At 39.2% G+C, this 23,268-nt stretch overlaps 2 protein-coding genes across 6 annotated transcripts in view; both read left to right on the top strand.

The window, feature by feature from the left end:
• gpatch8 (G patch domain containing 8) overlaps positions 1-23,268 on the top strand; it is a 53,995-nt gene that overhangs the window by 8,860 nt on the left and 21,867 nt on the right. For 3 of the 5 annotated variants that reach the window (XM_022673050.2, XM_049467983.1, XM_049467984.1), the window contains exons 1-3: positions 9,982-10,065; positions 12,736-12,848; positions 19,780-19,798. Coding sequence is in view for 1 of the 5 variants with exons in the window: in XM_007229939.3 (XP_007230001.3) it covers positions 9,988-10,065 (78 nt within the window). In the remaining 4 variants the exon portion in view is untranslated. Of the gene's footprint in view, positions 1-9,981; positions 10,066-12,735; positions 12,849-19,779; positions 19,799-23,268 lie in introns of those variants that run through there. The other 2 variants (XM_007229941.4, XM_007229939.3) reach the window with 2 other exon arrangements.
• The window catches only part of arf2a (ADP-ribosylation factor 2a), a 114,114-nt gene continuing 99,809 nt past the window's right edge, over positions 8,964-23,268 (top strand). The window contains exon 1 of the mRNA XM_049467985.1: positions 8,964-8,983. The gene's annotated coding sequence lies outside the window, so the exon portion shown is untranslated. The remainder of the gene's footprint in view (positions 8,984-23,268) is intronic.

Raw genomic sequence — 23,268 nt, 5'->3', positions numbered from 1 at the left:
GGCAGCAGGAAAATGTGCGCCACTGAAAGGTATTCCCTAAGGGAGGTGTCAGACACACTCCTGCATGCTTGGCCTCCTAGGACTGATTCTCATCATTTTGCCCGGTCAGCTTTTCTGTGGCCTTACTCATCTGCCCTTTCTTGATCCAGGAATAAACCCACAGCAGAGTGGAAGGGGTGGTCTTTACACTTACGGCTTTTACTGTTGATGAGCTCTAATTTAAGTAGTGTTAACTAATAGAGGGCAGCGGAGCACAACATTTCAGCAACCCCATAAAGCCCATAATTCCAGCAGATGATCTTGTGGCTCATTTTTAGCTTTTGCACACACTGATTCCTTGTGTACTTACTACTAGGGCTGGGTATCGTCACTGATTTCCCAGTTCAATTCGATTCCGATTCACAAGGTCCCAATTCGATTGAAAATCGATTAATTTAGGTAAATTTCAGTTACAATAAAATGTTTTGTTTAAATATGAAATGTTGTAATTATACAAGGAATACTCAAACTTCCATTATTAAAATATAAGTGTTTATATTATTATAGACTTAACACAACAGTTACAAAAACATAACATGCTTAATAATTTTTGTATTTATTTGCGAATTAAAGTGAGAATTTTACCCAGACCCACTAGTTCAGATGTGAAATTATAATAAGCTAAATGCAAAATGAATAATGTAAAGAGAAAACACTTCTGACCGAAGTTCAGCTCTACCGTTAAAAGCATTATGCTTTATTCATACACAGATCATACCCAGATCAGCCACAACATTAAAACAAGCTCCGAATATACACTACACTGGTCAGCCATAATGTTATGTTTACCTTCTTGTTTCTGCTTTCCTTGTAGCTGGTTTGACTTCCAGTTTGTATTTCTGCATTGAACCTACGTTGTAGCCTATGCGTTGTCACATACCCTAAGCCGTAGCTTGATGCGCACCTCCATGGAAATGTAACTATGCGTCGCACGGAACGGACAGCCGCAGCTGTGATTGGTCCACCGGGCCTTGCGTTCTCACCCACACATCCCCATTTTACCGTTTAAAATTGCAGAGCGCTGTAGAGCCACTGATACGCGCACGCAGAAGTATAAACACGCAACAACTTTTATCTTAGATTTTTGTATTACTTATTGGGTCCTTGTAATAACATTGCTTTTATTTTTTTTAGTGGATAGAAGTTCAAAATGCCAATTAGCTAGCAGGATACGTTATGGATCATTAAGGATGCATTATTTTAGAAGTGCCAAAAAAATCAATCCAATATAGAGAAAAAAAAGCATTAAGATAATCGGTCTATAATTGCATCACATACAGTCCTGCTCATCATTATTGGCACCCATGAAGTAGTGGGCGATATGTATCCTTTGCGAAATTATCGTGAATGTTGATTTGACGATGTGTAATTTTGTAATATCGAGGTTTTTTTGTTTTTTTTTAATCGCCAAAAATTAATAAACTGCATCGTATTTTAAGGCTGTTATTTATATATTTATACATATACATAATGTAAGTAAAAACAACTGATTAACTAAACTCAGAGTGTGTTGTGTATAAAGTAGAGACCTGCACCCGCTGGACCCAATGCATAGTAGTGCAGCGCAGGGCAAATTTTGAAAGCTCATTGCGGGCGGGTGAGGCAGACGGAAAGTCTCGGAAAGCTAACCTTGGCTGCTCTTCCTTTCGTTGTGCTGGTTCTGGTTAAGCTGGTGCTTTGCCAGTCGTTACATTGTTGTTTGTTTATTTCTTTGTTTCTGGGTGATTTATTGTATTTGGTGTCGTCGTCCAGACGCAGTTTATTTACTTTATTATTTACTTATTTATTGTTTTCCTACTTTTGTGTGACGTTTTTATTTTTCATCTTTTGCAATTCGTTAGATTATAGTTTCGTTAGTATTTTGGGTTTAGTTTAGTTTGTTTGTTTTCTAATTTTATTTGTTTTTGCGATTTATTATTCATTTATTTTCCTTAAAGAGAGGGCCTTGGCCTGTGTCTTGTGTCTTGGCCTGCAGGCCCTGTTTGCTTTCAGTTGTGTTTGCTTTATTGTGGCGTTTATTTGTTTGGGGCTGTAGGTGGGTTTTGTTTAGTTACTTCTTTTTTTTAGTTCTAATTGTTTACTTTTTAGTTTGTTTTGTGTAAGAATTTATTTGTTATTTTGGTTAAATATTTCTGTTTATTTGAATATTTTGTCATTGCAGCTAGCTTAGTGATGTGTTCAGCTAAGTACATCACTTTTAATTCCTCAAGCCAATGACAAGAACTGCCTTGAGCAGTAACGCGAACGTCGGAATCATGCGGGAATTGCGGGCGGGAGTGGGACTGAAAATCATATTTTTTTGCGGGAGCAGGACTGGAAATGCTGTCCCGCGCAGGTCTCTAGTATTAACACGCCCTGTCCCGCCGGCGGGCCAGAAAAATATCATAATTCATATCTGGCTGTGTTTGAGTAAGTATAGGCTCAATATAGACACCCAATATGCCATTTTAAAGCTAAGAATCTCTACTTTTCAGTCACATTTAGCTGTATTTCGTTTTAGAGCTGAAAGCGTGCGCTAGACTGTCCGGTTTGTGATAAAAACACGCTCTTTGATCCGCCCGGGGTACCTGCAGAACACCCCCCACACCCAAACAGAGCGAATCAGCACCTACCTGAGAGCACTGGCTTCAGAATCCACCCAACCATCAGAAAATCCATCAATCCAGTCCCCAATAATCCCCATTTATGTCTGAGAAGCGCTCTTATAAATCCGACGCAGATTAAAACTATTGGAAACTCCAGCGCTGTGTTCTGAGACTTTCCCTTTGTTCTGGAGCGATCAAACTGCGCATGCGTGTTACCATGGTAGTTGGGCAGACTGAGAGCCCCCCTCTGCCCCCCTACATTCTGTCAGCCAATCAGGTGGCGAGTTATGTGGGACAGAGGTGAAGCCCGCTCTGAAACCGGACACTCTGAGAGCGCTCCCCCCTCCCTCTGGAAAATCTGCTCCAGCGGGTCTATTCTATAGGGAGAGAACAGCGCCTAAAAAAATTCCTGTTTTTTACCATATTTTGAACCTTACATGTTCAATTGAATACTTTTTTTAGAATAGTTTTGTATTTTTTGGAAAATATCGTCAAAATATCGTTATCGCAAAAATCCAAAAAAATATAGAGATTTTTTTTTGCCCATATCGCCCACCCCTACCATGAAGTTTAAGTACATATTGTGGAAATTCCCCCTGAAAAAAGTAGTCGACTGTTTTGTATAGAGCACATATTTAAAACAAAAGAGAAAATTATGAACAACAATTTAAAGCAACAAACAATGTGAGGGAAAAACAGGAAAAAACCTTAAGCTTGCTGTGACACTGGTATTGGCACCCTTTACACTAAATAAGTATCAAAACACTTTCACTCACCTGTGGCAAATCGCAAAGGATAATCACCTGTGACAAATTATCAGTGCCCATGTGACATGAATTAGCCAATGAATGATGACTTCAGAGTTTTAAAAAGCCAAACCTTGGGCCATGTTCTTTTGTTACAATGGTGAAGACAAAGTAGCTGTGTGAGGACATCAGAAGTGCTATTATTAGCAAACACAAGACTTCCAAAGGGTATAAGGCCATCTCCAAAGACCTTGGTGTCCCTGTTTCAACAGTGCGCAATGTTATTAAGAAGTTTGCCAAGCATAGAACTGTCAAAAACCTTCCTGGACGTGGAGGAAAGAGGAAAATTGACGAGAGAAGTCTTCAAAGGTTGGTGCGAATGGTGGAAAAAGAACCAAGGCAAACATCCAAAGAACTGAAGGTCAACCTGGAACAGTCTGGGGTCATGGTTTCAACAAGTACCATACGCCGCACACTAAACCAAGCAGAGCTTTACGGGCGAAGGCCAAGGAAGAAACCATTGCTGAAGAAAAGACATAAAAAGGAACGACTGATCTTTGCCAAAGAGTACCTTGACAAACCACAATCCTTCTGGGAAAATGTTCTGTGGACAGATGAAACAAAAATAGAGCTTTTTGGCAATGCAAAGCAACAGTTTGTTTACAGGCGGCGCAATGAAGCTTATAAGGAGAAGAACACCCTACCAACAGTTAAGCATGGTGGAGGATCCATAATGCTGTGAGGTTGCTTTGCTGCGTCTGGTACTGGAGCACTTGACCGTATCACAGGAATCATGAAATCTGAGAATTATCAAGAGATTTTAGAGCAAAATGTCCTACCCAGTGTAAGAAAACTTGGTTTGAGTCGAAGGTCATGGGTATTCCAGCAAGACAATGACCCAAAGCACACGTCCAAAAGCACACAGGAATGGTTTAAAAGGAAAAAATGGGCAGCAATGAGTCCTGACCTCAATCCCATCGAAAATCTTTGGGGTGAGTTGAAATCTGCCATTGGGAAAAAGAACCCTGCAAACATTCAAGAGCTTGAACAAACTGCAAGGGAAGAGTGGGAAAAAATACCAGCTGAGATGTGCAAGAAGCTTATAGATGGCTACAAGAAATGTTTGAAGGCTGTAATCACAGCCAAAGGGTGTGCAACTCAATATTAACAAGGGGTGTTTTTATTGCTGCACATGCTGTTTATTCTGTTTTGTCTTTAAAATTGCAACATGCAAATTGAAAAACAATGTTTTATTTGTTGTATTACTTTGAACCTCCAATTAAAAAACCCTGAATATATAACTTTGGTACATTTATATTTAATTCTGTAGATATTGTCAGGTTATGCAAAATAGGAAGGGGTGCCAATAATGGTGAGCAGGACTGTACATCTAAATTATAATCTAATTAATGCTAGAGGTGCCTAGAGATTCCCACCCCTACTTAATTGTTTTCTTCACGTCACATGGGGTTTGTAACCTTGTTTTGCTTGACAAAAACATTGTGGCATACACATGTTTCTCAAGGGTAAAGAATCAGTCATCAATTTAATCAATTCTGTCTAGAAATTCTCAGTCATTGCATCTGTACCAGATGAAACCTGAATCCATGAAGCCATCATCACTCACCAAGTAGGAGCTGATAATGGTTTTGTGGAAGCAGATTTGTGCAGTAATGAGAAAACAGATGTTTCGGTTTTGGTTGTTTACAACAGATAGACGGAATGCTGTGTCTCAGGAGTGGATAACGCTGGATGCTGGGGTACATTTTGTTGCCCACGCAGGAGTGATGAAATAGAGGTAGAGAGATTGTTTTGTGATCTCAGGTAAATGTTAATGGATGACTGTGCTGTCCTTGTTTGTTTGAATCTGTCTGTTGATCACAAACAGTAATCACAGTCAAGACAGGACTGGCGATGCTAGCAATTCTAATTTGCTAAATTATTAAGCTGTGCTGCCAGTTATTAGTATGATTCTGCAGTCCTTTCTGTATTATGGAGCAAAGGGCTCATTTTCATTGTTGTCGGTGGATTGAAATTAAATTGAAGTTAGATTTTTTTTTGTTTGTATGTTTGTTTGTACTGCAGTCTTTGCTTCCTAGAGTGTAGAATAGCTGGAGTATGAGTAAACTATCTGAACACATGTGATTTAATGTCTTGCTCTGTTTCCGTGGGGCCTGATTTGTTGCCACTGAGTTCCCATCCCAGGGCTCAGTCTCGTCCTTGTGAACATGGAATGTGCATCTGTTATATACACACAGTGTTATTGTTTCGGCTTAAGTCACTAGGGTGTGGGGGTGTGGAGTGTTGCTGTAGATTATGCAGACCTTGGTATTCACATATGGGGTGTTGGACATTGCAATATGCTGACATTGTTGTGATAAATCTTCTAAGTATATCAGAGACGTGCTAGTGTCATTAAGAGAGATTTAAACGGAGCTCCCAAGCTTAAGTGCAAATGCACAGATTGTACCAGCACATGAGGACAAACCAGGTCAAGATTTTGTCATTTGCTCTACATATCAGGACATTAAAGCAGAGATTCAAGATACACAGATTTTGCACCAAGAGGAAAGTGTCGGATTGCATTGTTTTTCAGAAAAAAAGGTGTACATTACCAGAACAATAAATTATTACCAAAAAAAGCCTGATATCTATAGGGCTGTGAGTAGTATTTCTATGTTACTATTTTAACAGGACAATGCTTGTCCACATACTGCTGCCATCTCACAGCTTGCCTTGAAGACATACGCTAGGGCTGCACCACATTTTTTTCAATTATTCAGTTCAATTATTTGTCTACAAAAAGTCCTATGCCTTGTGCTACATGCAGTTTTTTTAAGAATAACCAACAAACTTTAATACACTGTCTGTTCAGTACACATTTACCACTCAGCGTTTTCTGTACATTATGCCAGTTTGACATGATTGATGGACCAGTGACGTCTAAAGTTTTGATGCAGGATCAGAAGTAATTTGGAAATTCTAGTGGTCACAGCAGATTTTAAAGGCATTTGCAGCTTTACGTCTCACAAGCTCACAAGATATATCAGACATATAGCGCTGGAAAAATTAAAGAAACACTTAGATTTCTGAATCATCTCTGATTTTGCTATTTATAGGTATATGTTTGAATAAAATGAACATTGTTGATTTAGTCTATAAACTATGGACATTTCTCCCAAACTTCAAATAAAAATATTGTCATTTAGAGCATTTATTTGCAGAAAATGAGAAATGGCTGAAATAACCAGATGCAGAGTTCATATTCATAAAGTTTTAAGAGTTTAGAAATCAATATTTGGTGGAATAATCCCGTTTTTTAAAGCAATTTTCATGCATCTTGGCATGTTCACCTCCACCAGTCCTACACACTGCTTTTGGATAACTTTATGCCACTCCTGGTGCAAAAGTTCAAGCAGTTCAGCTTGGTTTGATGGCTTGTGATTATCCAGCTTTATCTTGATTATATTTCAGAGGTTTTCAATTTGGGAAAACTCATTATTTTTTAAGTGCTCTCTTATTTTTTTCCAGAGCTGTATATCATATGAAGGACCTGCTGGATGTTTTGTTTTTGTCTGTACAACAATCCAGACCAAGTTAGGAAAAATATGTGCACTGATTTAAAATGACCTACTTGTTTTATGCAATTAGTGTTACATTTTCACTTTAATAAGGTCAAATCTGTTCTATTAGGTAAAATAAGGTTTTGAAATGCAGAGTATGTGGGGAGTTGCTAAAAAGGTCAGCTTTCCTTTTGAATTTAAATTAAGACATTTTAGTAAAAATGAAATGAGTGTATTTTGGATTCTAAAGCAGCAGTGTGTTGTGATTTGGGAGGTTTGGTTTGATGGATTTGGATCTACGCTGCTGCTTGAGGTCTGATTTGTCATTGGTGTGTCATTGAGGCCGGGCTTTGCGCCTCACAGCAAGAATTGATGAAAGCTTGCAGAGCCAAGGAGAGGGGCATGACATGACAGCAGCATGTCTCTTTTGACAGCGCACTGACAAGTGTGTGTGTGCATGCCTGTGTGTGATTCCATATACACATGTTAAAGAGAGAAGACACTGACTGTGTCTGGGATGACTCTCTGTTTTGTTTAAAGAGGAGTTATTGCAGTGAAAGAATATTATGTTGTAAGTTTTCTATTAATGCTACAGCCACAAATACAACAACTGTTTACCTCATTGTTTCTACGCTTGGTGCCTATTTTATCAGCTCATCTGACCATATAGAAGTACATTGTTGTTTTATAATTTTAAACTGTACTTGATCTGTTTCTCTGCATAACTTGTTTCACCTGGTTCTTCAATGGTCAGAAGGATCCTACAGGACCACCAAGAAGCAGATTTTATTGGTGTACATAGTGGTGTGTAAGTGTGTGCTGGTACAAGGACATCAGAGACAGCAGTGCTGCTGGAGTTTTTAATCACCTCAGAGTCACTGTTTGGCTGGAAATAGTCTATTAACCAGAAATAACCAGCAAATAATCTTGTTGGGAGTAGAGGATGACCAACACAAACTGTGCAACACTGATGAGCTTCTGTTTCTGACTTTATATTTACATAATGGACCAGCTTGGTAAGAATGTCTAAAAGTGAACAGTGAGCAACCCTTAAGTAATATCTGCTCTGTTGTGAGCCTGTGGGGTCCATGCTCCATCGTGCTCTAATTTTTGATGAATTAGAGAGGATTTTTTCTATCTTTATATAGTGGGTGGTGGCAACCTTCCAAATATGAGTCTCTCTGGGCCTTATCATCCCCAAATGTGCATTTTTCAAATTAGCTGAAGAGGCTGAAAATAAACTGAAGGAACATGGAATTGGGCTTTGTAATACACTGGGAACTAGTAATCTACAATGAGTTCCTTTTATAGAAGTCGTTTGTTTAAATTATTTTGAAGATAATGAGTGCTTTTCACCTCTGCACCGTAGTGTTATTAATTAAAAAAAACAAATTAGTAGTAACAGACTGGATGTTCACCTAATGAGCCTTTTATTATTTCCCTTCATATTTCCCTTTTTCCATTATTTTAGCCCAATGTGCCTTATAGAAGCACTTTGTAATTTAAAATCAAAGACTACAGTGCATTTGTTTATCATACTTAGCACTTTTGTCAGTGGTCAGTACCACCACAGGATAAAGTATAATTTTGAGTGGGGGATCAGTCTCAGCACTGCAGAAACAGATGCCATTGTAACCCCCATAATATTGCCTCAAGAATTATACAGTCCCAGAATCTCTGCTTCTGACAGGACTAAAAATAGTTGAAATAATATTTTTGTGTTCAAAAACTGTTGTCTGCTCTTGTCTATTTCAAGCTCCTGTAAATCCTCATTTGTGTGTCATTGAGGCTGGGCTGTCTGCCTCACAGCAAGAATTGATGAAGGCTTGCAGAGCAGCAAGCCTACAGAACTAAGGAGAGAGGCAGGACATGACAACAGCATGTCTCTCTTGACAGCACACTGACACAAACACATAAAATCTGACATTTTATATTCTAATTTCGGCCGCTTCAGTTACTGGTATTGAAATCCAATACATATTCAATTCCTAGCAATGGAGGGGGCTTGGACATCAGCAGTAAATTTGGGGTTCAGTGGTGGGCTAATAAGGTGGCTTTTGTCACAATAGCTCTGCATCTCTCTTTTTTTTTTTTTTCTTTAAATTTTATATCAAATTTTTAGCACAGCCAACCCACTCGTTAAGGACACCCTAGTAATGCCCCAAGTAAAACATTCTTCCTCTGATACATGTGAAGCCAGCCACTGCTTCTTTTCCAGCTGCTGCTGATGCAGCATTACCGAGTACCATCACAGCACGCTTGGAGGAAAGCGCAGCGACTCGGTTCCGATACATCAACTCACAGACCCCCTGTGCAGTGATGTGGGGAGAGAGTGCCATCTACTCACCCGGAGGGAGCAGCGTCAATTTTGCTCCTTTTGAGCCTTACAGTGCTAAAGGGAAAGAAAAGATTACAAATAAAGTTCAAAGAAAGGACACAAATAGAAGAAGTGTCTGTGTTTTTTACATTGAGAATTATCTGTGATGAGCCCAAATGTCAGCCTGACCTCCTATCTTCTGGCAAAGATGAAATCAAAACTTAGTTTAATGATGCGTATAACCACAACAGCATTGCTTTACACATTGCAAAATATTAAGACATGTCAGATATGGGTCACATTGAAAAGATTTTATGAACAACCTGAAGTAAACATCATTTTTGTTGAGAAGATCGTATTTGGGCCACTTTCCGTTCATTCACTGTGTAAATGTAGCTTTAGTCTTTTGGATTTTGAGTGTTTGAGGGAATGTGCGTGTAGGAAGAGTGTCTTTGATAGAGTGCCCTCACTTCTCTAAGGAGAGAAAAAAAAGACAAGCGGGTGCAGTAACCTATAAATCTTACATCCTCCTTCTGAAGGTGCCCTTATTTCTCCTACTCGATTGAGCTCTGGGCAGAGTTTTATAGTGCTGGGTTTCATGCAAATAACGGAACCAGTTTGTCTGTATTCAAAGCCTTGATCTGAGCTTGTTATCTTAGCCAAGCATATGTGATGAGCTAAAATGTAACCCTGGTACTTGTTATCTAGCCTGTCTTTGTTTTTTTTCTGTCTTACAGGGCGGAAATCACTTCGACCAGTATGAGGAGGGCCAGTTGGAGTTGGAACAGGCCTCTTTGGACAAGCCAATAGAATCGGTAAGGTCCCACCTGTAGCTTGTGGCATTGGATTAAATCGATGGCTGACTGTGTGTGAATGGATGATTGGTCCAGTCAGAGATTACAGCCACACCTCCTCTGCTGTCATCCCCGCCCCTTTTGTCTTATATCCCCTTTCAAATTTAGCCAATTTCCCATTCCTAAGATGTTTTATGTCCCTCAAGCCCCTGTAGTGTACGTTTCAGCCCCCCTATCCTCCCACCTGCCCTCCCTCAGTGATCACTTCTTCACCTGTGCGACTGTTATCATAGTTAAATGATGTGGAGGAGATCTGTTGAATTGTACCAATCACTGTGATCAGTCCTTCCCCTGTTTTTGTCTTTTTTGGCTTGATCACAGATGTGAGAGATAGAGAGAGAGATGAAGTGTTGTCTGTCTGAGAGTGTGTGTGTGTGTGTGTGTGTGTGTGTGTGTGTGTGTGTTGGGTCATGCTCCAGGCCTTTCTGTTTCATTTTGATGTGTTTATTGATTTTAAAATGGAGTGGACAGCACACAGACTCTTGCTGAATGGTAGATAGAGCCCAATCCAAAGCACAACAAAACGAACACCCATATTTGGTCCAAAGCATTGGATCAGTTGAACACGGGCAGTTCATATTAATGAAATAAGGTTGTTGTCAATGTCAGGCTATTTACATGTGTAGCCTGTGCAGTGTTTGAGATTCAATAATTAATTTAGTATGAATTGAGTTTTGTTCTAGGTACCATTTTTGGGATTTAAGTTTGTGTTAATAATGGAGATTAATGCACAGCTAATGGGAAAGTATAGAAGTTGTGGAAGAGGGTTTACAGTAGCAGCCTAAAATGGTGTCTGAGGAAAATTTGATACAAATATATTATAGAGATTAGGCCTTTTTGGATGATATTGTCCCAGATTTTGTCCATTTTATTCCTCTAATTTAATGTTAATTTTAGGCATGTCCCCAATCCAATCATGTGGTTTTCAATAGTCTTTAAATTTAAAGGTCACAAATTAGAAAAACCTTAATTGTATTTCAAAATGTGTACTGCGATATGACAGTATTCCAGCAATTTGCTTAAAAAAATTATATATTACTTTGCAACATGATAAATATTGAATCATCAGGTTATTGTCAGCACTGTTCCTAGATTAGTACCTCTTGTTGAAGCTCAATAGCTTTAATTAATCAGAATGCAGCTCTCAAAATGTGTTTGATGTTCAGAATAGGGCTTCAGTATAGCTCATTTTCGTCTCATTTAGCAGTGAGGTGCTTGTTTTTAGGCTGAGGTGGTACTGAGGAATTTGATTAGCCTCGTCCAACTGCTGTGTAGGAGGCTGCCAAGAGCCTGCCTGATGGCCAGAGTGTTGCTAGATCACGCTGTCCTGAAGCATACCTCTCACTATCTTTAAATTTACATTCAATTTTGTGACAAATCAAACTGAATTCTTTAAGTCGGTTTCACATTATTGTATTGTTTGACAGTGAAACTACATGTATTTAGCACTCAAGTTCAAGTACTGAATTCAATAATTGCTGACACAGATGTGTCACAGATGCACAAGTACAGCCAGTTTGTATAGAGAATTGTATTGATGAATTGCAGTGATACAAATAGAGTATGAATTGAGCTTGAACCTGTTTACATATGCCTAATGCCAGGCGTGATCTTTAGAGGGGTATTATAGCCCCCATCATGAAACTGTGGAGCAGTGGAAGGAACTTTGTGTAAGGTTCTCTGGAGTGATGGTGCTCCATCCAACCATTTTGGGATGAGTTGGGGTGGTGATCATCCAACATTCTGACCTCAGTATAAAGGTAGAAAATGTAGTTATAGAAAGCTTTCTCCTCTGGAAGAAATGCAGACGAGATTAGTTTCTCAGGGGGTCCTGGGGTAATTTTCCCTTTTACGGGGGTCCTCTGTGATTTCATTTCTGTCCAGAACGACCATGTATGTGTTTTTCTCAGACATCCTCTAAGCAAATTACAGTCTGAATTGTCTACTGTTTTTCACCGAACTCTTTGGTCCTCTGGTAATTTTATTCCCGCCTGGACGCACAACAGAGTTTTGTCACCTCGCGCTTAATAAAATGGTTATTTATCCACTGCCATGCACCGTAATTGCACTTTGGGTGCACGTTTCCACAGAGCTCCAGGTAAACACAACAGAAAATGGAAAAGGAGGAGCTACTGAACGTGATGTCGTGACCGACAAAGCCAAAAAAAACCTCACTGGTTCTCCTGTTTTTATTTGCAGTCTTGATGCAAGAGTTTTATCACTGAGTAGAAATGTGAAATATTTTTTCCCAGACAGCCCCCTGAGAAACTATTCCTGTCCAGATAGGGCTCATTAACAGTTTTAGCCCAGATCAGCCAGTTTAATATGGAAATCTACAAATTCTACATTCAAAGCACAAGTTTAATTGCATTAACCATTTAATGGAATGTGCTTTATATTTGGAGTTCAGTGTGTTGTCCACTTTATAAAGAGAGATTGAGAGTGTGCGGCTGAGTGTGGTTGTTTTCGTGTGCCTGTCCTCCCGTCTGTCTGTCTATCTGTTAAAGAGTGAGTGAGAGAGATATAGAGAGAAAGTGCCTACCTGTAACTGTGTGTGTGTATGTGTGTGCCTGTGCACCAGTGATCAGTATTTATGTTTGCGTGTGTGTGTGTGTTCTGTTTTTGTGTTAGTGTCTGTGTAGGACAGTAATTTCAGATATTTGCAGTATTGTACACAACTTGGGGTGTTCGACATTTCTCTCCTGCAGCGAATTGGCCCCAATTAGCTAAGCAGCTCTGACCCGGTTTGTATCTGCACGCTCTGCTCTTCTACTCCTGTCTCTTTAGGGGCTCCTTGTAACGCTTCTCTCACTCTATTTCTCTCTCTCTCTATCTCTCTTTCTCTCTTGCACATATTTCTATCTTTGTCTCACACTCTCCTTCTCTGTCTGTTTCTCTCTCCAACACAGTGATTTGGTGTACAGTACCCTCTGTCATTCTGTGCTGGCATGGTGCTTGTGCAACTGGGACTGCATTTTTTCGCTGATTAGGCATGTAGATAATATCGCAGGCAGCTCTCTTTTGTTTCTCTCTCTCTCTTTCTCTCACACTCTCTCTCTGAGCATAGCTTGCCTGCCCTCCTCCTCTCCATATTGCCCTCTCTGCTCCAGCACATCAATCAGTTGAACCCTTTTCAGCTTCAAACGCTTATTATGATAATCAACACAGCTGTACACTACATTGACCATGAAAGCAAACAGCCGCCATGAGAAATCTTGCAACATATTTCATATTTCAGAATTTCTCAAAGATGCTGTGATCCTTGAGCTTATAAAATGCTTATAATCATATGATGAAGCAGTTTAGCTCCAGTAAGAAATCATAAGTAAAGAATAGAGTGCAGCCCTTATATTATATTACATTACTTTTGCATAGTTGTTTGTGTACTTTGTGTATTGTATTTTTCGCACTATTAGGTGCATCGGATTATAAGGCATTTTATTCGACACTAGTAACTAGTATTAGAAACAGGGGTCTCGCAAGGTTTTCTATCTAATTCAGCAGATAGACCTGTAAAGCTAAGCTAAGTAAACAAAACTGTAATTCTTAAAAAAAAAAAAAAGAAAAAAAAAAAAAGATTTCCAGATTTCTGCTTAAGCTGGAGCATTAGCATTAGCGGCTAACCGCTAATATATGCTTGTCTCTGAACAGCACCACACACTTAGTGTGGTTAACGTCTAATGCTAATGCTGCTCCAGCAATGCTAGCCTGGGTTAGCAGCAAGTTACAGGCCAATAATATTTACCTCTGGACGACTAAAAAGCTAGCGCTTAGTGCAGTTAGCAGCTAATGCTAATACTGCTGGAGAACTAAACTGAAACTCCTGTATAATGCTGTACTTCAGCAGAGTGGCTTTACTGCTTCTTACAACCTGACTGGTAACATTTATACATAAGGCGCACTGACGATTTTTGAGAAAATTAAAGGATTTTAAGTGCGCCTTAGATTGCGAAAAATACAGTAGTCTGACAATTTTGATAGAGATTGGTGATTTTCTATAATTGGCTTAATGTGGAGGTTGATCAATAATCTAACAATAATCTTGATAATACTGTTTCTATTCACCTCATACCAGAAATGATATAACAAAATCCTGCTTATAAATATGTTTTTGTTTTTACTGAATCAGTCCTATGGGCTAATGGTGATAGGAACCTTAGACCCATTACACTTAAGATATGTGGGAGTGTGGAGGAATAATACAAATGCTTCATCCCACAGTAAAATCCTGCCAATTTTTTTGTTTATGAAACCTTATCTGCTTAAACTGATCCAGCTCAAGCAGTGCTTAAAAAACAAAAACTGCAAGTTTGTGTACGAAAAGGCATACATCCTTTTCCAGCAAGATTTCTCATGCCTTAAATATCAGCAAGTTCTCAAACATCTGTACACTGCTGAGCTCTGTCTTTAGCCTGCAGATTTCAGGTATGGTGGATCTCAGAGAGGGCAGGAGAGAGCAGGAGAGGTGGCTCGGCAGCTGTATACTGAAAATATCCTGCTCCTGCGCTATTGTCTATAGAGGGGCAAGGAGAGCAGGGTGACCACACACACTGCAAGGTGTTGAGACACTACAGCACATGACATGATGGCTGTCACTGTGGTACAAAATTACCCATCTGTTTATATGTATGCAAATTTCTGTCTATATGACTTTTGTCTTGTAAAGGGCCCATATAATTTCTCACAGTTTTGAACTGGTTACCTTTATCTATACAGCTTTAAGTTGTCTGGTCATTCATACTGCAGTTTGCACTTTTGAAAGCACAATATATGGCAGTCATTTGGAACAGAAGCTATTCATGTATGATGTACACTGAAACAGCCTGCCTTACACCAATAAATGCTGTAAATGTGCTGCACCATGCGGTAAATTTCTTTACTAACCAGTAGCATTTTCAGACCTGCTGCACACGTTTAGACTATTTTTGATGCATGGCATTGCAGCGGTTGATAGGCAGAAATGGTGCAAAATGCAAAAAATTCAGCATCCTGCTTTATATTTACTTTATATTGGGTGAGTAAAGAGCTTCTGTTTATTTACAGTAAGCTTAGATTTCCAATATTTTGTTGAAGGGTGAGTTTTCAATGAAGGTTTTCCGGCACGATGGTTGGGTGCAGCAGCATTAGCATTGTCCGCTAACCACAACACTAACAGGATGTAAATGCCGCCTGATAGCGCAAGACTGAGGAACCCTGAGTGTTCCGGGAACCCAGGGTGATATCAGCTACATGAAATTGTCTTAAAATGACAATAATATTGATTATTGCAATCATTCTTGGGAAAATATATGGCCCCCCAAAAAATATATTGTGACAGGCCTAATCTAGACCAATAAACATATTAAGAGATAAAAAGTTGTTGAAAAATGGTCAACTAATCATTAATTATGACATTTCTGATTTATAAAGCCACACAATTCAGTCCAATTATATTATAATTATATTGTTAAATGCAGATGAAAAAAGAAAACAAGAAAATCGTATGGGCCCTTTAATGCTTAGTTTGCACACACTGACACACAGATTTGAGACACAGAGATTTGTCCACACATCCAGAGCAAATGCATTCCAACTTTGACCTCCTATTCTGGTAGCAGAGCAGGAGCGTCTGCGCTATTTTTCAACCAAGAGTGTTTATACCAATCATCACTTCACAAGTGGTGCTTGGGACAGTGACAGCCATCCTTGAGAGTGTGTGTGCATATCTGTGTGTGTGTGCGCATGCCTAGCAGGCTGGGTTGGTTGGTGGGTGGGTGTTTGAGAGCGTGTGTGTGTCCTGCTCTTGTTTCTCCGTGCCCCTCTTCTGCCACTCATTGTGTGTGATCCGTAGGCAGCTAGAGGTCTGTGGTTCTTTAATTGGGATCTTTTTTTCTTCTGCTCTCTTTTCTTTTTTTCCCTCCCTCTCTCTTTCTCATGCTTTTTTGTCTCCCTTATTTCTTCTCCCTCTCTCCCCCTTTCTCTCTCTTTTTCTCCCATCACTCAAGTCTTTTAAAGCCTTGCATGTGTTAACTTGGTAGCAGTCATTTCTTTCTCTCATTTTCTTTCTTTCTTTTTCTGTCTGACCTTAACCTCCTCCCCCTCTCCGCCTTTTTATGTTTGTCCCTGATACACCCCACAAACCTGGGAGATGTGCACTGGGTAGCTATGATTATGATAGTGGTCACTTTCTTGCACATAGACACACATACACACACACACAAACATTTGCTGAGACACCGTTCAGGCATGTACACACTTCACATATATTTTTACAGTGTTACAGTGTATAGATGAAACAAAGGTGATTATTATTATTATATTTATGTTGAAAAATATTTGTATTTATATAGCGCCTTCTCTAAAAGCTTGAAAAATGTAACATAAACCTGTACACAAGCACAAAGTAATTTTGAGATTTATGGTACAGTATGGTACAAAAGTCATGGGATACCTCTATATAAAATAATCATGAATTGACATTTATCATTCTTTAGTCCAGTGTTGTGCTTCATAGAAGTCCTAAACAAGTCCTAACAAAATAAAAATTGTAACAAAAATAAAGTAAGTAACAACAGAAATCTGCCGCAGAACTTAAATGCAGCATATTTATGCAAAACAAATACATTGTCAGAATTTTTGGTGATATTGCGTACAATAAAATATGGCACACCCCTAATTCTGACACTAAATAGACGTCCTTACGTACTTACTAAATGAAACATGGCGGTTGATAAAAGGTCTTGAGTAAGTCAGTTGCATTCTGGAAGTGAAACTTGCACACAGGAAATTCTGCACTAGTCTCCTTGTGAGTCTCCCTCTAGCTCTAACCGTCTTACTCACCAGCACAGCCAGACAAACAGAGTCAGGCAAGGTCACTGCCCTCCATTTTGCACTGCAGGGGGATGCAGAATTTCTATGCAGTTTTTATAATGTCTTTGAAGTTCTGTAGTTTTCACTGTGTCTGTGTTAAATCAGGTGAATGTAGCGTTTATGTCACAAGACCCTTATTGATATAAAGAATGGCCAGCCCAGCTGAGGGCTCGGAACAGTCTTCCACATGAAGGGCATTCATTTTTAATCACCCGAAGCATACAATATTATATTTGTAACCGTTTCTGTGCAAAAACTTGCAGTATTCTCTTTGAAGGTCCGACTGCTTACACACACACACACACTCATGCAATCTTGTAGGGCCAAGTTAACACACACACACACCCCTCGTCAGTGTGTCTGAAAGATGAATCCAAGAATGTTCCGAGGGAAAGGTCAAAAGTTGTCGTTTTCACGCTCTGTGCTGACCTTTGTACACATGTCCAGAATTGCTCTGTCCAGCTTGTTTAATAGGGACTGCCAGTTTACGATAATAAACTGGCGTAAGCCACGCAGGTAAAATTGAATCACCCTGTTATAGCAACATGTAGATGGGTTTTAGGGTCAGTGCTGGGTGGGCTTGGTTTTTAATAGGGTAGCAATATATAGTGTTTGTTATACACAATATAAAACTTAACAATACAGATATGTTAGAATTGTATAAACTTTAAATAACCATCTAACCAGTCGATTAATCGCTTCTCATAAACCTTAAATTCTAGGTTTATTATTCTGATCATTTTAAATTATTTGAAAACTTGGTTGTGTATCTAATGGTATCCCATACGGTTAATTTTTTGGGCCAATAAAACATTTTTACAAAATGCATTAGTGCAATTGTGAGCTTGCATACAGGGCTAACATATCAGTTCTCTGCATGTCATCATAAGGTCATATCATATTGCCAATAATTATGGCAGTATGGTGCTTTCTCCATATTGTGGATCCTGGATTTGGCTTAAATATGGATAGCTGAATGATTCCCAGGGAAGATGAGCTTAAACTGGATAAAGCTACATCTCCCTCAGTCTCCTCACTGTCCTTCCATTTGTTTCAACCCAGGCACCCCACTGTGACTGTCCGTTATCAGGAAACTGTGAGGTCTCTCTCGCAGTTTAACACACACACGCAGAGGGTTAGAGAGCAGCTGTCATGTTTGGATCCCAGTTAAACACACAGGCACACACTATTAAATACCTCAGAGGTTCAGCAGTGGGAGACACCCTGCTGCCACCCCTGAGCATCAACAGCGTACAGTTTGTTAGCACCTTATCATTTTCACTTAAAGGACTGCAATATATGTTAAGAAAGGTATTTATCTACATTGATTTTATTCATTACGTTGTGTAACGGTTGTCTAGGAATCCAGATTTTGCACCCATATAAAGCAGGAGAGGTTATTTAAATATTTAGATATGGATAGACCTGTCACAATAATTACATTATCAATGATAGTGATAGATTTGCTAACATTTTACCACAATGGGTATTGCCGTTGTTTTAGTGTATTTAAGTGGAGATGCTACTTTTAACCAGAGGAGTATTGCATTTGGGTTAGACACGCACAGCACAGTTTTACTGCTGCTATAGTCTTTTACATTGCTTAATCAAGTGATGTTTAGACATCTTTAACTTCTGTTTTAGCACATCCTGCATGTGCTACACAGCAGTACAGGAGAGTTCCACACCTTCACTGGTTCTGTATCTAGACTTTGCAACGCGTTCCGATTGGAAATGTGACTCTATCTAACCCAAACTCAACCAGAGCTGCTGTTGAACATGTACATAAGCATGGTGATGAGTAGAGTAGAGTACACACGCCCCCCCAACAGGCAACTGCTCTATGTATTTATGCAAAAAATATTCCGATCCGAGTCTTAGAGGAGATTCCATTAGCATAAATGAGTTGGTATGTCGACTTAATTTTTAATGTTTAAGATATATATGTAAATCTGTATATACATGGGGTGAGCCCCTCAGTGTAAATGAGACAGTATATTGACTTTTTATTTTTAGTAATGTTTTAATTATTTGGGGTTTTAATTAGTTTTGTGTTTTAATTACTATGTCTGAATATTCAAAATAATTAAAAGTTAATTGCTTTTTAAAAGTATTATGTTGTAGGCTTTTGTATTATTATATTAGTGATTTAAAAATGAATGAAATTAGTTTTTTTATGATGTGCTTAGATATGGGTTGCAACGTCATGTGTGCTTGTTGCATCACGTGAGTACAGTCGTCAGTGTGAAGAGCTCCCTCTGTTGCTGTAAGCAAGTAATGCCGTTTTTAATAGTTTGCTATTATTTGCAGTGCTATTACACCTCTTCTGATGTGTTTATTATGAAATACACACACACACACACGGCTTTAAAATCCGTTCCAGCATGCAAATTCACACACATGCTGCCATGTACATCTCTCTTTCTCTCTTTATTCCTGTAGATCCTCCTCTTTGTTTGAGGTCCATTTTAAAACCCCCATCAGTCCCTTTTCCCCCCATCGCCTCTTGACTCGTTTTCCTCTCAGTGGGTTAATAGCAGCACATTGCACACCTCCCATCCCTCTCTACCAGTCCTTTGTGGGAGTGTACCTGTTTGGACAATTAAATAACACTTATTTTATTTCATTTTATTTTATTTATCATTAATATTAACAACTACTGACTGACAGTTAGTGGATTTGTAGATGTCTGACACTGTCACTGTCTTAATATAGTGAAAAGATTGCATTAGTTTTAAAAAAGAGAGACAGTGTGAACAGTAGAGAGTTGTAGAGTCTGGCCGTTTTTCTTCCGTTTTGTGTGACGTTTGACTGTTCTTTTGACAGGCCAGGGTTTAAAAGCCAGGTTCGTATGGACATGTTTTCACTCCACTTGCACTGCTGTTGGATTCTTCGGCGTTGTTGCTTTTCATCTGTCTTTTATTTTAGCGCATTCATTTGTTTCATCTGCACAGAACCCGCCCCTCCCCTCCTCACGTGGACACGTCTCGAAACGTCCACCCATCATTTCGATGGCTGACCAGTCAGAGGCTGGGTAAATCACCTGCCTCGATTCTGTTAGTTCTGATTTGTTGCTGCCACTGAATAAACGAGTCTCTCTTGCCTCTTCAGTAAAGCCGTTTTTTGATTGGCTCAAATGTAGGGTGGAATTATTATGCAGCGATCACTAGGTAATATGAGGTCATCTCAACCTTCTCCCTGCAGCTTGTGTCCTCCGAACAGCCAGCCAAATGGATCGTTTGCTCGCTTGCACGAGTGTGTGTGTCTGTGCGTGCGGTGCGTGCGTGTGCGCATTGCCGCAAGCGGGATGTGCTGCAGAACCACTGCATTGCAGGCCATTTGGGCAGGGCTTGCTGCAAGCACATCTGCACTGCTGATAAATGAAAGGGATCTCAGGGTGTTCAACTTCCTATTGCACACCGAATTTGTAGCTGTACAAGATTAGGTGACCTTCATTCTCTCTGACCTTACTAACACTCTTTTTCAAAGCAGGAAAAAGACATAGAGCTTATTTACACCTTGCGTTAAAACGTCTTGTGTTCAAATCGTATCTGGATGTACAGTGCAAAAGTATTCATACCCCTTAAACTTTTTCATATTTTGTCTTCTTACAAACAAAACCTAAATGTATATGATTGAGATTTGCAAAAGTATTCAGCTCCCTCTATACCAGCTTTGAGCGTTTAGAGACTTTAGCCCATTTTTCTTTGCGAAATAGCTCAAGCCTAGCCTGTTTGGATAGAGAGTGTCTGTAAACAGTAATTTAATTTTCATGTCTTGCCGCAGATGCCTAATGGGATGTATGTATGTGGAGGGTCATTGTCTTGCTGGAAAGTAAATATTTTATAAAAATATATAAAAAGTAAGTCTTTTGCAGCCTCCAACAGGTTTTCATGCAGGATTGCCCTGTATATTATTCATATTTGACTAAAAATGTAATAATTACGTATCATTTTCATTCCACTTCACAAAAATGTGCTGCTTTTTGTTTGTCTATCACTGAAAATCTCAGTAAAATGCATTTTAAAATGTAAAAGTTCAAGGAGTATGAATATTTTTTTTTTAAATCACAGTGTGATTTAACACGTTCAAGTGAAACGCATTTGTGATCTGATTACAGAAGATGTGCAAGGTGTAAACAGCTCTGAGATCATGTTGATCCCTTTCAGAAAGCTAATTATATAAATATATAAATTATATGCTAAGATATAATCCTTTAATTGCATGTTGTTCTACCAATAAAAATAGGAGATATGGTCCAAGACTTATCTTCTGCCATCCTTACTTTTGCCCAGAATAAAGTAAGTACCAGGTATTCCCAGGCCCAATGGGAATGTAGAATAAGATAACATTTTGTGTGGATCTTTTTTTGAAGCCATCTGGATATTTTTCTCTAAAAACAAAATCACACACACACATTTGGTGTTTAGAGTCACTTGCTGCCAGTGTTCCTAGCAGCAGCCATTTTTCTAAAATCTTTACTTCTCAGAATATTAAACATTAAACAGAACATTAAAAAAATGTTGACTCCAAAATACTGGGGACAGAAACACAATGGGAGAAGTGTAAAACTCATCTCGGCCTGTTTCTCCAAAAGTGCCTAAGCACAACAGGTTACATATTTACTCTATGTAGCAGCACCTTCCACAATTAAAGGACAGTGGTCAGGATATTTAAAGACCATTTAAATCCCACATTTAGCTATTTCTATTGTTTTGGGACAGAGAAAGCTAGAAACAGGAGCCTTACACACAGCAAGCAGAGATGAAGGGCATGGCAGAAATAAGCATTGTCTAATCAAACTACCAAAATAATCACTACTTGCAGCTCTCCATTCAACCCTCTTTTAGGTTTGAAACGTGAAGGAGGTTCTTAAACCAATTTTAGGATTAAAGTTAGTTATTAATAATCCTAATATGTGGATTTAAAACCCTATCTAGTTCCCGTAAAATCTAAAAATGATTGAAAAAAGTGACTGGTCAGTTTTGCCACAGTATCAAAAAACAAAATGAGAAAAAACAACCGCTATCAAAAAAAGAGGGGCGTGTTTTGTGCCGGTGACCACTCCCACCCTGACCATATTGCACTAACTTTGTTCCTGCTCCACCCCTAGACTCTGAGTCAACCACTCATGGCCTGCTTCAGTCCAACCCTGACCCCCCACTCTAGCCTGTGTCCTCGGTTTAGTAGATGACCTTGCGCGTGCCTGTTCTCATCTCTAACCGCCATCCACGGCTCTTTTGTCCCTCCCCCCTCCTCCCCTGTATATGCTCAGTATACAGTCAGTACTAACACCGCCGTCTCTCTCTTTTTGTTAAATTGGTTTTAACAAAAAGCTGCATGCGGGTTAATGAGTTTTGGTAATCACCTTTTTCCACATTTCTTATGACTACATTTTGTGCCCTTCTTTCTTAAAGAAAGTATTTTTTTTTTCTCTTTTATGCTCATGTTTGTCTTTTTTTTTTTTCCAAATCCATTTTTCCTTCAGTGTGCTTGGAATGATTTAGACACATTTTGAAGTGTCTTTGTGGCTTGATGTAGTTTGAAATGGTGTAGTTTGCATTTCATTTTTTTTCTTTTATTTATTTATTTATTTATTTATTAAAAAATATATATATTAGAATAATCTCTTATCCCGTCACACACTTTCTCTCTCTTCTGTCTTCCCATGCACATACATACATGTGCACCCACACAATGGGCCTCCAAATGGTAACCCGAGGCCGCTGTCTTTCTCTCTCTCTTTCACTTTCTCTCTCTCAGGCTGTTTCTTTCTCTCTGTCCATTCCTTAATTCTCTCTTCTATCTTCTTCTTCGGCCTCTCGCTCTTCTTACAACCTGTCTCTATCTCGCTTTCGTTTCGGCTGCATTCTGTATGTTTTCGTGGTGGTTCTGTTGTCATGGTGAACTCAGAAAAGCTTGTGGAAGTTTTTTTTTATGTTGATGCAAGATCTTTACGTATGTTTTATTTATTTTTATCCCCCCTTCCCCCACTTTTGTTTCTTTTCACCCGGTCGTTTGTTTATTAATCTCTCTCTGGAGCGGTTTATATATGTATGTACATGCCATGATACGTATATAACCGTGCATTTCCCTCCCTTTCCTCACTCTGAAACTGAAGGTGAATCAGTTGGCTCAGAGTGTGTGTTCTCGAGTTTGTGTGTGGTGCTGGCTGTTTAGCTCCATTGTATGGTGTATCGAAAATGCTCCGCTTAGTGTGTAGATTAGACTTTAGACTCTACACTGCAAACTTAAATATCCTGGCAAGTGAGGTTGTCTTAATTATAGTCAGTATGCATTTCCAATATTTACTGT

The sequence above is a fragment of the Astyanax mexicanus genome, chromosome 19, assembly GCF_023375975.1.
Source record: "Astyanax mexicanus isolate ESR-SI-001 chromosome 19, AstMex3_surface, whole genome shotgun sequence".
NCBI classification, from domain to species: domain Eukaryota; kingdom Metazoa; phylum Chordata; class Actinopteri; order Characiformes; family Acestrorhamphidae; genus Astyanax; species Astyanax mexicanus.
Note: the sequence above shows the minus strand (reverse complement) of the source record. Positions and strands in the feature narration are given on the sequence as shown.